We start from the raw sequence: 16341 nt of genomic DNA, 5'->3' as shown, positions 1-16341 counted from the left end.
TGTTATGTATTTCTCAGTTCAAAGACTTTCTTGATAAAATAGACACAAAACATTGTCTTCGTTCCATCAAAGCTGGAGATGTCTCCCATTCAACCTACACAGATGTCAGGCCCAGTTTAAAAAGAATTTATTGTAAATTTAATATTCAACATCAATACAATTAAAGTTGTTTCAAAGCTTTTACTCTCAAGTAAATGAATCACAATGCATAAAATGTAGCTACACCAATTCTGTAACTGAAGTGCCTTCTTTTTCTTTTTTGTCAGGATTTCTGGCATTTTCTCTTGGTATCATTACTCTTGTGTGTATTCTAAGAAATCTGCCATTCTTCCATCTTCTGTACACACTTTTGAAATAGGGAGTCACTATCCTGTACACTGATGTCTCATTCGATATTTCTTCTTTCACTAGAATAATTTTTGTTGTCAAAACTTCATTCTTTAGGTCATTCATGGGTTTAGTTGCTAATCTACCTGATCTCTAAATTATTTGAAACACAAGCCTCTCAAAATCGAAAGTGTGCAACCTCCTTGGCTTTTCTCTCCTTCACTATCATAAATCCACAAAATGGAATGGTCATATTTTCCCAAAATTCCTATCATTTCTATTTTGCAACTTATTGGTCAGAATTAGACCAACACTATTAGTTCCACCTGTTCTTTTGAAAAGCAAAATCATTATAGAACCTTGTCAATAATTTGTCATCTGCTGTGAGCAAAGGATTAGCTTCAGAAATGGTCTTGAATCCCTTTATTACAACATCCTACCACTGTTACAAATTTTTGATGTTTCCTATCTATTCTATTTCTTTGTCTTGTCTAGATGGTTCATAATATATTCCTATATAATATTACTCCTATTTCTTTCTTTTTTTTTTGCTGAGGCAATTGGTGTTAAGTGACTTGCCCACAATCACACAACTAGTAAGTGTTAAGTGTCTGAGACCAGATTTGAATTCTGGTCCTCCTGATTTCAGGGCTGATGCTCCATTCACAGCACCATTTAACTGCCCCAATTACTCCTATTTCTTGCAAAAGTGACCTTTATTGAAATGTTTCCTATTAATATATCTTCAAAGAGAATGTTTAATAGAGTTGCTGAATAATTGCTCTCATCTTCTATACCCTCCTCCCAATCAGAACTAAAGTTTTGCCAATTTAGTTCCTTGACTTGTCTTTTGACACCATTACATATTCCCTCTTTTAGGAAACAATTAAGATCTATCCCACACCTTTTCTGATCCTCTTATCTTTACAACAATAAACCATCTAGCAATTACTTAATTGTCTCTTTATATTTTTTCTCCTGTCTACTCCCTCTAAATAGGTCTAATCAATTGATGAAAATTTATTACCCACAAAAGCTAGCTTCTGGTTTCAGTTGGCAAACATAACCTTGATCTCTTCTGAGGAACATCTCTACTTACATCCCTCCCTTCAATCTACCAGTAGAAATGAGGGGGAATATTTAAGTAGTGCTGGGCTTGGAATCAGAAAGACTCATCTTCATGAGTTCAAATTTTGCCTCAGACACTTCTCAGCTATGGGACCTTAGGCAAGTTACTTAAGCCTGTTTGTCTAAATTTCCTCATTTGTAAAATGAACTGGAGAAGAAAATGCAACCACTTCAGTAGCTTTGCTAAGGAAATCCCAAATGGGGTCACAGTCAGACACAATTGAAATGATTCAACAATAACAAGAAAATTCAATAAACAGGGGAGTGCTTTGCTCTTCTAGATTTTTCCAGATGTGCTTTACTTATCTATTTAATTTTGCACATATCCACTATTGCAAAAAGCAGAAGAATATAGTTTAAAAATCACCCATCTGGGAATCAAAATTACTAGTATCTAATTTTGTTTTAACTACTTATTACCTAGTGCAGTACAAGTATATTATCTACCAATACAAAGAATTCCAGGTGTCACTCTCTTTTCCTATAATTACTCTTTCCAAATTCCTTCATCATTAACAAGGACTGCAGCACCATCCTCTCAATTTATGGAGGATAAAAGATCCTTCAGAATAATGACTTGTAGAAACAGAAGTTGGATTATTCTATTTGAGTTGTAGTATTTCAGGCAGAGATAAAACATTCCCTTAAGTTATTATTCTAGGATTTTCAGACAAGAATTTACATATGAAGATAAAGAAAGCAACTGTCATAGGTGGTTTCTATATAAGCATTGCTTGCATCATTCAAACAAAATGAGAACTTTGCAGGTCTCCTAGGCCTGGATAGTATGTAAACTGAAGACAAATTTATGCTTTTAAAAGCTCTTACAATTTACTATAAGACATTGCTTCATTAAAAAATGGACTCTGATCCAGAAATAATCTTTCTCCAATACTAATTACAATCACAAATTGAGATGGATATTTTTTTTGTTGTTGAATCTTCAGGCAGCAAAGGATTTAATTTAAATATTTTATTCACAAGACTTATCTTCTGTATGAATTTGTTGATGCCGTATAAGATTGGTTCTCCGACTGAAGGCTTTTCCACACTTATCACATTTACACTGCTTCTCTCCAGAATGAATCCTCTGATGTAGGATAAGACTAAATCTCCGGTTGAAGGCTTTTCCACATTCACTACATTTGTACCGCTTCTCTCCAGTATGAATTCTCTGGTGTTGGTTAAGGATGGAGCTCCGACTAAATGCTTTCCCACACTCATTACATTTATACAACTTCTCTCCAGTATGAATTCTCTGATGTTGGTTTAGGATAGAGCTTCGACTAAAGGCTTTCCCACACACATTACACTGGTAAGGCTTAGCCCCAAGATGAATTCTCTGATGCACAGTAAGATGTGAGCGGCATCCAAAGCCTTTCCCACATTCATTGCATTTATAAGGTTTTTCTGAATTATGAACTGTCTGATGTTGGATAAGGGTGGAGCTCCGACTGAAAGATTTTCCACATTCATTACATACATATGGCTTTTCCCCACTATGAATTCTCTTATGTTCATTAAGTACTGATCTTCTACTGAAAGCACTCCCACATTCATTACATTTAAATGGTTTCTCCCCAGTGTGAGCTCTTTGATGTCTAATTAGAACTGAATGTCGGCTGAAAGCTTTACTACATTCATTACACTCGTATGGTTTTTCTCCAGTATGAATTCTCTGATGATAAATTAAACTTGTGAAGTGAGTGAAGGCTTTTCCACATTCATCACACTGAAAAGGTTTTTCACCAGTATGAATTCTACAATGTTCAATAAGGCTTAATTTACTACTTAAGGCTCTCCCACAGTCATCACACTTATAGGCACTCACTCCAGTATGAATTCTCTGGTGTCGAATAAACACAGAAGATTGACTAAAAGCTTTTCCACAGTCACTGCACTTATATGGTTTTTCTCCAGTATGAATCCTCTCATGTCGAATAAGATCAGAATTTGTGCCAAAAGCTTTCCCACACTTGTTACACTTGTAGGGTTTCTCCCCAGTATGAATTCTCTGATGTAAAGTAAGATGTGAACTGCGACTGAAGGACTTCCCACATTCTGTACATTCATACGGCTTTTCATCAGTGTGAATTATCTCCTCTCTTGTCAATTGTGACTTTTGACTGAAATTCTTCCTATCATCATTACACTGATAACGCTTCTCTCCACCATGAATTCTCCTATGTTGAATTAAAGTTAAAGGATGGGAAAAACTCTGACCACATACAGTACATTTATGTTCTCTTTCAATTCTTTGATGAGTGACTACATTGGAACTCAAAATGAGGTTTTTACCAGAATCATTATATTCATGATCTCTTTCTTTTCCTGTAGTTTTCTTTGGGGAAACTTGCTCTGAAACCCTCTCCTGGGAAATGAGTTTATTCTGTTTCTTGTCTCTGTGGTTTCTTATCTGCTTTTCTAAGCTACTTTGCTGGTCACAGGTTCTTCTTAAGTGTGGGACCTGAGTAACATCTTTTGGGTATTTTTCTGAATCTTTTCCAAATAATTCAACTTCTTGAGGAATTTGCCTTAGAGTTAAATTTTCATTTTCAGATCTATTCTTATAATCTGAAACAAACAAACAAAAATCTTATTTCCCTTCCTTGTTAGAAACACATAAATTGCAAGCGAAGGAACAGAAATTTAGAACTGAAATGAATGCAGATAGGGAATAAGCAGAATTAAAAATTCTATAAAAGCCCTAGCAGTCAGACAGGAAAATAAGGCTTGGAGTATGTGTAACCAGATATTTATTAGAGTGGGAAGAGCATCCTAGGTCAGAGAGTAAGCTGATCATAAACAAATGCATAAGTATGGAAACAAAAAGTATGGAAAGTTTTATTAAGAAAACAAGTTATATAGAGCACTAAAAGAAAAACATGAATGTTTGGGAGAATCAGAGAACAAATAAAATGAAGTCAAAGTGAACTAGGTAACAAATAAGATTTAAAGTATTTCAAAGAGAAAGTATACACAGCCCTCAGGAGCCAAACCAAACCAATAGAATGTATGGGTGGGACTAATTCTGGAAGCAGAACTGACATAAGGGTTGTGATGAACCAACTACTGAGATGAAAGAAAGGAGAAACAAAAATGCTTCTGTAAGTGAGGCATTCCTATACTCATAGAAAGGAGAACTATGGAGTTTCCTTGGTACTGTACATCATCTCACAAAATAACTGTGTTATGACTTTGTGACTCCATTGCATCTCTTACTTACTTACCCCTATGAGCATTCTGAGAGAACTTCCTTTTCTGAGGACCCTGAATGATCCATGCTTCTTTTCTTTGTTCCAGTTGAGAGATAATATCTGGTTTAGAAACTGGAAATCCTGATTGAAAGTGAATGAGATGAAATATGGTTATTTTTCAAAGCCAGAACTTTCAGAAAATTTAATTCCTTGCTTTAGATATAAAGGCAGGAGATGAGGGGAAATAGGAAAAGTCACAGCATGGTGATAAAGTCTAGGTACAGAGACCTGGAAATAGTTCATGAAACTGCTTCATAGAGGGGATAGATCTCCAGAGAGTTTGGATTCACTATAGGAATGAATACTAACCCAGGGAGAGAAGGTTCTCATAATTCTCCAGCATCACATCTCTGTAGAGCTCTCTTTGAGCAAGATTTAGCTGCCTCCATTCTTCCTTTGAGAGATACACAGCCACATCCTCAAAAGTCACCAATTGCTGAAACATCATATTGCTGTTGTATAAAAAAAAATTTCAGTATAAAATTTAAATCATGGAAGAATTTTTACAAGTTTTAGAAATAGAAAGAATTTTAGAGGATAGCTAATCCAATACTATCATTTTACAGATGAGAAAACTGAGGCCCAGAGAGGCTGTGACTTTGATCTGCCCAAGATCATATAAGTGGTCAGTGACAGAGCCCAGAATCAAACTTAGATTTTTTGAATACAAATTCACTACAGAAGTAGTTTACTGCCTTTTTTTATTAGTACAAAAGCAGGCTCATATATTAGTGACTGGATATGAAATCAGAAACTAAGGATTCATTTGACTAAATTTTATTAATCCCACTGCTGCAGACTATTGGGGAAGATAGGTACTGAAAGGTAAAGTTAGGTAATACAAAGCAAAACATCCTTGTCCTCATATAGCTTATAGTTTAATAAGATGCTATATAGTCATTCTATAGGAATTGTATTCCCTGACTACCTAGAACAAGAAGCAGCTTAAAATATGCACGATGACTGAATGAAAAAAGAGGAAAACAGGAGCTACAGAAATATAACTAGCTCTGATATATATAAACATAAGTGATCTATGTAATCTGAAGACAGGGAGTTGAGGAAGCCAAAATGCATTCCTAAGAAGGAAGCTTAAGATCAGATCCTCTAAATTATTTTAACATTCCACTGATTATATGTGAAAGAAGGCAGAATTCCAAAGTGAAAGCACAGCCTTCAATATGAGACTCATCAGTAATGACCCAACTATGATGACCAGGGGAGTGCAAGCATCACAATACTTTAATTTTCCTCCACTAATGAGTTTAGGTTTGTTCATTGATATCATGCTAAGTTTTCTTTCTTTTTTTTTTGGCTGAGGCACTTGCGGTTAAGTGACTTGCCCAGGGTCACACATCTAGGAAGTGTTAAGTGTCTGAGACCAGATTTGAACTCAGGTCCTCCTGATTTCAGGGCTGGTGTTCTATCTACTGCACAATCATGCTAAGTTTTCAAACTGCTACAAAAATCACAGTTTTCTGTGAATTCCCTACATCTCAAACAAAAGATAAAGTCACAAAGAAAATATTTAAGTACAATTATCCATTAGGTGACTTAAAAAGAGACATACTAATTAAAGGCTCATGTGTAGGGAAAAAACAAAATAGGGGGAGTAATGGTAAAACAATAAATAATGAGGACAGAATCCATGGATTATAAAGATTTGTGGAAAATCTACCTATTACTTAATAGTTTCCATCTAGTTAACTTTTTTCTTTTCCATATGGACCTTTATCTGGATTTAGTTCTAGTTCTAATACCATGGAACCATAGCTAAAGCTGCCATTTACCACTCCAATCGTCCATATGGAGCATGAGACCAAGGAAAGGAATTTCTTTTTTTCTCCTTCCAACTAACTCAGTAATCTTTTAATGTTATCTTCAAACCAATAGCCAAGGCTTGAGAAAACCTCTTCTGTTCTAAAAATCCTACTAATGAGCATATATCTCAGGGAGAACTGACTGGGGATAAAAGTATTTTTTGTATCAAGATATTCCTGGAAGCACTTTTGGTGGTAGCAAAAAAAAAATTTAGAACACAAGATTTTGCAAGGATGAATGCTGAAAATTACCTATGTATATGTTTTGAAAATAAAAAACTTTGCAAAAAAACCAAAAAACAAAAACCTGGTGATAGGGACCTATTTACTGGTGAAGGGCTGAATTTAGGTATATGAAAATATTGGAGTGTTACTATACCATAAGAAATAATGGCTAAAAGGAATTCTTGTATAATAATAATAATAATAATATAAACAAGAGCAATTAATTGGAATGATCTGTCCTGATTTCCCTTCTAAGTGGGGAAGTAGGAAACTACAAGGAAAAAAAAATGTTATACACATAATTGCCTTCAGGTCATTTTTGCTTAAGGTTTGGAACATATATGGAAATTATCACAATGTTTTAAAAAAATCAATAAAACATTAAAAAAACAACTTCCCAGTAAGATACAAATCTTCCCTCTCAGGTCTCCAAATTTCCTTCCTCCTCAGGTTTCAGTTTTGTACCACTTCACCCTTCACTCAAAGTGTAGAACTACACTTTTTGGCCTTCCTGTTACTAATTCTGACTAGTTTCCTCAGAAATAAGACAACTCATTACTGAAGAGCTTTCAGTAGGTATAGTCCTTGAAAAAAAAATGTCATCTATCCTTTTAAATCACATAAGCCTCAAGTCCTCCCTGAAAATCCAATTCAAAAAGCATCTAGAAAGTGCTTTTAACGAACAGCGAAGTGGTCTAGGTCCTGGGGATACAAGAAAAAAGAGTGATAAACAGCTCTTGGCCTCAAGAGCTCACATTGTACTAAGGGGTATCACATATAAATAGATACAAATAAAGGTACTCTTTACAGGTGGGCCATACCCTAACTTCCAACTCTTTGCCAAGTTAACAAAAATAAGTTCCAATAGACACTGGACATATTTATTGTTTTTTATTTAGATATATCTCTACATTCTAGGATAATAAGTCAACTTGCCTTGTTTATGCTTTTCCACCACGAGATCCCAATATGTTATAATAATGGATTCAATATTTCAAAAGCTGTTTTTATCAACATGATTATTGTCTCCACTTAATATGGCTTGCAATCTCTTCACACTTTAGCAGAAAGATTCATGAGTTACTGTTGCCAGAAAACATTCATTACTTGGTGGCCAATTTTCTGCTGATGTGTCTCTTCTTTGCACTTGAAACTGGTCTTTAGGTGATAATCTATTGCTGGATTTTGACTTGAAGTTTTTAAAGTTTGGTAGTAATTACCAGAATTTGGACTCTGCTGGAATAGGCTTTTAGAAGTCATGATTGGTTCCATGCCATGAGGCATTAGGGCACAGCTGTAATGAAATTACAATAAGAAAATCAGAAGGACAATGTAGTATTGCAAAATTCTAACCCATCAACGCACAAATAACTGGGCAAGGTTATAATTTATTCAAAGAACCTTTGGGAATGGATGAAAACTTCCCTTGAAGGTCAAGTTCCATTTCACTCTAAGGGAAAAAACCATCACATTTCTATATTTAAAAAAATGAAGGTACCAGTGATCTGCTGATAGATAAGAATGATGTACACTGTGGATCATCAGATTCTCCCAGTCTTTGAGAAGAGGAAGGATAATATAAATAATCCACAGATCTGGCATATCAATTCATATATGTCAGATAGACATTGCAAATTGAAAACAACCTGCAAAGGCCTTATGTAGAATTAAACAAAAGGAAGAATGTGCTTTTGACAATTTTTATAGTGCTTTGAATGATCCCACATTTCTCCCTTTGAAACAAAGTCCATCTTGATAAATATTGCCTGTATGGATGTGAGCCACAGAATACTAGTTTCTAATGAAATATAATTGTGGATCATCCAAAGAATATGTAGGCACCAAGTCATAGGATGATAGATGGAGTAGAGATTATCTAGTAGTAAGTTCTAATTTAGTATTTAGTTCTTATTAATTCATACTCAGCATGATAGAAACTTTAATTCTGTGGGTTTCTGTGGTATACCAAGACTAATCATAATATCCTTATTTTGCTTTGGGCACTTAGATGATAATAAGCTGATAAATATATCTATTATATTGACACATTCATTTTGTCTTTAGTAGTATACAATTCAATTAGTTAGGAAGACAAGAAAAAAGTATTGCTCTACAGAGTGAGAAAAAAACCAAAACTAAGCAATGGGTTTAGAAGAAAAAGAGTAGGTTATAGTTCTAGCTGTACTACTTCCAGTTTGTATCTGACAAATCTTTAAAATTTCTAGAGACTTGGTTCCCTCACTTGTTAAATGAAATAATATTATTTACAATATGATCTTGGGGTGGTTGTGAGGAAAGTTTCTAGCAAATTGTAAAATTCTTTTTAAGTGTTATCACATTGAAGGAGTGAGCTTAAAATTGATGACATTAAAAAAATAGGTCATAAGAAAGCCAAGGTAGTCATGATCTGAAAAGGGAAGTTCAGATGTAGAGGCATAAAATAAGCAATCATGTAGATGGATTAAAAATTTTTTCTGATGCTATAGCAGAAACTGACATCAATCATTGACTCTTGGGATACTTTGTCTCCCTGATAAGATTTTTGATTCTATGGATGATTAAAAACATAGCAAACTGGGCAGCTAAGTGGCACAGTGGAGAGAGCACCAACTCTGAAGTCAGGAGGACCTGAGTTCAAATCTGACCTCAGATACTTAACACTTCCTAGCTGTGTGATTCTGGGCAAGTCACTTAACCCCAATTGCCTTAGCAAAAAACCAAAAACCAAACCAAAACAAAAAAACATAGCTGCGAAGCGTGAACTATTATTTGGTCAAAACATCAAAGTATAGAATTCTCTCCCAAAGAGAGGGCAGAGGAAAGCAGATTAAGTCATTCTCCAGTTGCATCAGAGAACAGCAAAAAGAGACACTGATTATTATTCAAATTATTCATGTAAAGTAACTTCTAGAAAGATGAATTCTAGTCCGAAGAAATGTTCAAGACTTTCCCCTTCTAGTAGCTATAGATATTAAGGATTCTTTATTTTTCTGTCAATTTTCTTAATTCCTTTAGTACTTTTTAACACTAATAATACTTTAATACCTTGTATTCAAGTATATTGCAAATATGTATTTCTATATGTAATATATGGTACATCAAAAGTTTTAATGTAATTTAAAAAAAATTTAGAAACCTAAAACTCCATGAAGACTTAGAACACTATGTAAATAACTCTTTTATTTTTCCTTTATTCTTTGGCTTATCAGTCTTACACTTGTTCCTGATGCCTAAAAGAACAATCCTTTCACTTCTAAAAAATATTGCTGTTAAAAATGGTTTGCAGAATTGTGGGAAGAATGCTGATTTAAGAATTGGGAAGAAAGGATTTCAAATTCTGATCCTAAGTGACTATGGGCAGATTGTTAACTTGTATCCCACACCATTAGCATTTCTATAAATTACTGACAAAATCCATCAGCAAGAGATAGAGAAATTCCATTTAAAATGACTATAGATAAAATAAAATATTTGGGTGTCTACCTGCCATGGTAAACCCAACAACTATATGAACATAATTACAAAACACTTGTCACACAAATAAAGTCAGATCTAAACAGTTGGAAAAATATCAATTGCACATAGGTAGGCCGAGCTAATATAATAAAAATGACAATTCTACCTAAATTGGTCTACTTGTTCAATGTCATACCAAACTGCTAAAAAAATTATTTTATAGAATTAGAAAAAATAAAAACAAAATTCATCTGAAAGAACAAAAGGACAAGAATATCAAGGGAATTAATGAAAAAAAAATTAAAAAGGATGGTGGATTAACAGTACCAAACCTAAAACTATATTATAAAACAGCAGTCATCAAAACCATCTGGTCCTGGCTAAAAAATAGCATGGTATATCAATGGAATAATTAGATATACACAACACACTCTAGCTTCTGGAATAAGAACTCACCATTTGACAAAAATTACTGAGAAAACTGGAAAATAATATATCAGAAGCTCAGCACAGAGCTACACCTCACACTCCATATCAAAATAAGGTCAAAATGGGTATATGATTTGGGCATAAAGGATGATATCATAAATAAATGAGGAGAACAAGAATTTACCTATCAGATCTTTAGAGAAGGGAGGAATTTATGACCAAAGAAAAACTAGAGAACATTATGAAAGGCAAAAAGGACAATTTTGATTACATTAAATTAAAAAGGTTTTGTGCAAACTTGTATTCTATTTGTGTATATACAAAGTCCACAAGTAAGTTCCTTGAGCCCAGAGGTCATTTTATTTTGTATCACCAGAGCTTAGTATTCACTTTCACTCTTTAGTGAGCACTAAAAGCTGATTCTGATGCCCTTAGAACCAGGTTTTATAAAATGGAGATAATATACCAGCACATTTATCTCTTTTGAGTGTTGTCAGAATTGGACAAGACAATTATGTAAAGAGCTTTGCAAAATTTAAAGCACAATATAAATGTTAATTATTATCTAATTACTTAATTGCATAATTACTGTTTTCAATGTCTATTTTCCTATCTTGCTTCCCCAACAAAATCGCAAATGTAATAAGACATTACAGTAAACTAGAAGGAGTAAAGAGTTCAAATCCTGATTCTACTGCTTACAGCCTCTGTTATCTAATGCAAGTTATTTAACCCCACTGGGTTGGTTTCTTCATTTATAAAATGAGAGTTGGACTGGATAGTCTCTACAATCTATTATAGCTATAAATCTGTGATCTTTTGATGTTCAAGGTTAGAAACAATGTTCTTAAGATGTTTTATGTTCTCTGAGTTTATGTGACACTGCTCTTTCCCCTATCTAATAAGGAGACCTCCTAAGTCTCCTACCTTCTAACTGAGCATGTACCTGGGACTTCTCGCTATAAACTTTCTAAGTGATTTTATCTACTTACACAGGTTCAATTATCACTTACCTCTATAATGATGATTCTCAAATCCATAACCTCAGCCCTAGTTTCCTGAGTGTCATGAAACATGGGATATTTTCAATCAAAAGTTCCACAGACATCTCAAACTTAGCTAGTCCAAAACAGAACTCACTAACTCTTCCAAACCCAACTCTTCAATTTCTTGATTTCTATTGAGAACAGTATTCATAAAATACCAGAGACAGACTAGTGTCTATGTTATCAGCCTGTCTCTTGCATTAAACATAAGGCTTTAATTCTAAGGAAATCAGTCAGTAGTAGTACCAAAACTATAATGAACACAGTATTGTGATTCAATATTGAAATTCAAAGAGAAAGTTGAACTTGAGAAAGTTCATGTTTTAACAAGAAGATATACTTTATCTCTGAGTGAGTACATGGAATCACCTAAATCCTTTGTCTTTACATCTTATTTCCCTCAGGAAAAATAAGCAAGGGACTTGTATGACTAATTGTTGTATCATCTTGGTTAAAAATATGGTTCCTTCTAGGACTAATCTCATCTAACATAAATTATGAGTAATCCCTATCAGAAATGATATAAATCCGATATAAGCCTCAATTTCATTTTGAGTAACCAGTGATTATTCTGTGATCTTTCAAGTTCTGGTAATTCGTGTCTGGTTATTTCTGCCCAAATCTTGATGTGGGATCTGATCAGTTTATCTCTTCTAAATACCATTTGGATTGTCTTCTAACAGGAAAAAACATTGCCTTCATAGAACACAGTCCAAGGTCCAGTTCTAGCATCTCTATGAAAATTTCTGGCCTAGATTAACTTCTCAAACCAGACACCTTTGGCCCCAGGAAGGATCTCTTGATTTTAAAACTTGCACAAAATCAGTGACATAGTGATAAAGCATACTTTGCAAACATTTAGTACCTTGATGGGCACCAAATGCTGCACATTTGTATCTGATCAAAACCTCAATATTTCCAATTATTTTAACCAAATTAGAAATTTAGGAGCAGAACTAGAACTCATTAAATTTGAAGGAATACCTGGAACATTTGGAGTCAGTTGCAAAGTACAAGCTGGATCAAGGAAGTTTTGAAAACCCTGTGTATTAACAATCATTATTACATGAGTTTATTATACTCAATGTATTTCAACACTTGCATCGACCTTTGGAAATGCCTGCCAGAAAATTATATAAAGATAACCCAAGAAAGGACAGCTAGGAGGAACATGAATGTGATCTAAGATATGTTTTTGTCATAGTACTCCCCTTTATATGACATTTGTATATCTACTTATCATTTTACTGCATGAGCACATCACAAACCGTATAAAAGACTGTACAAGTTTGGAATAGAAATTAGGACTCCTTTGTTAACTGACACATACCTTATTTTTCTCTGACATCTTCCCCTTCTGCCGTCTCATCTCTAAAGTATAAATCCTTATCTTCTCTCTCTGATCATGTATTAAAAATCTATATAAAAGAGAGCTTAAAACTGATGATTGAGACTTACTGTCTAAATGCTAAGTATTCAATGTAGTCTTTGCTCTGAACATAACAAACTGGAGTTTTCTATCTCTGCATTGCTGAACTGTCATTGGGAGCCAAGATTTAGTCAATGACCTCCTAGATAATTTTTGTCATTTCAAATTCACCTTCTACATTGTTTCAAAAAGGACATTCCCAAAATATGTGTGGCGAGCAGCTCCTGGGCTTTGCCCCCATATCCCCCTTCCCCTCCCCCGCCTTCCACCGCCCGCTCCCTGCTTTCCCCCTCCCCCACGCCCAGGGTTGGCGCAGAGCTAGGAGCCCTCCGGCTCCCCCGCAAGCTAAGAGCTTCACCACAGCCCCGGCTCTCAGGGCAGGGCAGGGCCCGGCACACAGCAGGCGCGCAACAAATGCTAACGGACCGTTTCCACCCATCACTCCACACCCTTCCCCCGTACCCGGGATGCTCTCCAAAGACGCCGCCAGGCCGGACTGGACCGGCCTGCCAGGAACCACGGCCAGCGTGACGCAGGAATTTCAACCAGCCCTGCGGATCCTCAGCCAGGCCGGCTCCGATGCCGCGCCGACCATCTCGGCTAGGGGATGATGGAGAGAGTGTGAAGGGAGTGGGGAGGGGGGCATGGGAAAGAAGGAAAGGGTCCCGTGCTTACTGCACCTTCCAGTCCCATCCGCTTACCGCTCAACCGCAGCCACCGAGAGGCCCGCAGGCGCACCGGAAGTGGGGGAGTCTTCCCTCGCCTCCTCCGCACCGCACTTCCGCTCTAGGACGCTCTAGCATCCTTGCATCTCGGTAGTCCAGGCACCTCTTCTCAGTCTAGGGGAGGATTAGCGAAGGTCTGGAAATCTATCCCACTCTCCCTGGCTTGAGACACAAAAGTAGCAAACACTTTGAGGTCAGAATCAATGTTGCATATAGACGTAGTCACTTAATAACTGTTTCATGATTGAATGAAAAATATTTTTAGGGGGGTAGGATGGGGAAATAACTTTTGGAGAAAGAAGCCATAAACTAGTGAAAAGGGAAGAGAAATAAGGAGATAAATTGATTTAATCACTCATTGCTTAATTTCCCCCACCAAATATGAGAAATACTGAAAAGTTAGGTTTCTACAGAATATTGTAAGCTTCAAGAGTATTCAGAAGGAGAAACTAACTTCGATGCAAAATTCTGATAAAACAGTTTAGGCTGGAAACTAGCTTAAACCGTCCAGGATGGATGACCAAGAAAAGGCTTTTCTTTATCGCACTTGCTTAAGAGGCTCATTGCATATTATTTGACACACCCTGAGGATGGAAAAAATGCCATTTTTGAACATGGGAGGTCTGATCAAGGGAGGGGAAACATGTCTATGAGCAACATGTAAGGTGTGGATGAGGAAGACTGTAACCCGGAAGGGAACTGACCAATCTGTTCGCTGATGGGAGAGACTGCCCAAGTTTATACAAAGCGATTCTTGCATCTAGAGAAAAGCGGAGCCCACTTCTGGCCAGAAATGTCCAATTCCTTTGATTTTTCTGTAATAAACTTTCCTTGATACCTGAAATTCAGTGTCAAGCATGTTTCTAACACAGACAACAGGGATACTGAATTGATGAATGGAATCAGTCATCCAGCATCCAGCCTACTCCTAGAGACAGATGATTTAGGGTGGAATAAAAAGGGAGCTCCAGGGAGCCCCGGTCAATTAAGGCTATCCTATTGAGTTTATATTTTCTCTTCTTTTCCCTCCCATCCCTAAGGATGTTGTCTCATCTGGAGCCCAATAGTTCTGTAAGGGAGTGCCTTGAAAGTGATCACAGAATCCCTTATTTACTGTGTAAAGGACAGCCTCAGAGGGAGGGCAACTCCAGTTCAGCCACTTTTGTCACTACTTTCTTCTTCCCCTTGCTATTTGACAGATTTTTCCTTTCAGGCTTTCTCTAGTGATTATTAATTCTGCACTCTTAAAACAGATCTGGCTGGGACTCTCAAGAAGGTGATATGCAAGATATATTCAAAGGATATAAATAGGCCATTTTCATAGGAAGAAATCCACATTATCAACAACCATGCCAAAAAAGATTTCAAATTACCATTAGAATAATTAAAATGGAAATATCTCCAGATTTTACCATACATTACTCAGATTGGCAAATAGAAAAAAAGAAAATGACAAATATTGGAAGGACCACAGAAAAACATTCCTACTAATGCACTGTTAGCAGAACTATGATCCACTAATTTTGGAAAGCAATTTGGAACCATAATTCTAAAGTTATTAAATTGTACATATTCCTTTGATCCAGCTATACCATTAATTCTAACTTCCTAAGGAGATAAATCTAAAGCTACTAAACTATACATATTCCTTTGGTCCAGCTATACCATTAATTCTAACTTCGTAAGGAGATAAAAGGACTATATACATTAAAATACAGTAGCTTTTGGGGGTGACGAAGAACTGGAAACAAAAGTCCCTCATATTAGAGAATGACTACACAAATTATGATATATACAAATAGACTATTTTAATGCCCTAGGAAATGATTAAAGAGAGTAAATGGACAGTTTCAGAGGAAACTGGTAAGATCTCTATGAATTGCTGTGGAGTGCAATGAGAACAATTTAATACAGTAACAATTATATAATTAACCTGAATAAGTCAACTAATTTCTCAGGGCCCCAGTTATCCCCATTTGTAAAATTAGGATAATAATTGTATCTGCATTCCAGTGCGAGAATGAAATGAGTATAATGTATTCATGTAACATATTTTGCAAACTTTAAAGCACTATATAAAATTAATTAATTGTAGACCAGCTAAATTTCTGAATTGCATTCAGAGATAAAAAAATGCTGACTTAGGCAATTATAGGACAAAATCAATGTATCAATTTTAAAAGACATAGAATCAATCTGATTATTTCAGTTTCAAATCCATATCTCCTGACTCCAAATCCAATATTGTTTCTACCACATGTTGATTCTACCATAAGCATTGAGTATGTAGCAACAAGATACATGTATATTTGATTTTTATTATGGCTAAAAGTGTAATTCAAAAATCTAATTGATTTTTGAACCCTTGTTAGAAGATCTCTGATTTTCATTAACAACAATTTATGAATGGAAGGGAGGGATAGTGAGCAAAAAACCACTTATAACTTCCCCTATGTTAATTTTAGCAAGTGACAACATTTCTTGGTCAAACTTCTTTAA

At 35.6% G+C, this 16341-nt stretch overlaps 1 protein-coding gene across 3 annotated transcripts; it reads right to left on the bottom strand.

The window, feature by feature from the left end:
* Positions 1-105: 105 nt before the first annotated feature.
* On the bottom strand, positions 106-13893 carry LOC127544531 (zinc finger protein 260-like). 3 transcript variants are annotated; one of them, XM_051971205.1, is made up of 6 exons: positions 13580-13812; positions 13019-13106; positions 7694-8051; positions 5022-5164; positions 4686-4793; positions 106-4029 (listed from the first exon to the last, which is right to left on the bottom strand). In XM_051971205.1, exons 4-6 carry the CDS (start codon positions 5158-5160, stop codon positions 2429-2431), a joined length of 1848 nt encoding a protein of 615 aa, XP_051827165.1. In that variant the 5' UTR covers positions 5161-5164; positions 7694-8051; positions 13019-13106; positions 13580-13812; the 3' UTR covers positions 106-2428. The 3 variants fall into 3 exon arrangements, with proteins under 3 accessions (XP_051827165.1, XP_051827166.1, XP_051827164.1); XM_051971206.1 differs by lacking the exons at positions 13019-13106; positions 13580-13812 and adding an exon at positions 13819-13893; XM_051971204.1 differs by lacking the exon at positions 13019-13106.
* Positions 13894-16341: the final 2448 nt, after the last annotated feature.

This window comes from Antechinus flavipes, chromosome 1 (assembly GCF_016432865.1).
Source record: "Antechinus flavipes isolate AdamAnt ecotype Samford, QLD, Australia chromosome 1, AdamAnt_v2, whole genome shotgun sequence".
In the NCBI taxonomy this organism is placed as follows: domain Eukaryota; kingdom Metazoa; phylum Chordata; class Mammalia; order Dasyuromorphia; family Dasyuridae; genus Antechinus; species Antechinus flavipes.
The sequence above is the reverse complement of the archived record's forward strand: the minus strand, read 5'-3'. Positions and strand labels throughout refer to the sequence as shown.

Coding starts and splice junctions, on each gene's coding strand:
- LOC127544531 (XM_051971206.1), bottom strand. CDS start 5,160: ATGATGTTTCAGCAATTGGTGACTTTTGAGGATGTGGCTGTGTATCTC. Junction 4,794..5,021: donor TGAGAACCTTCTCTCCCTGG/GTTAGTATTCAT, acceptor ACTTTCAATCAG/GATTTCCAGTTTCTAAACCA. Junction 4,030..4,685: donor CTCTCAGAATGCTCATAGGG/GTAAGTAAGTAA, acceptor TGTTTGTTTCAG/ATTATAAGAATAGATCTGAA.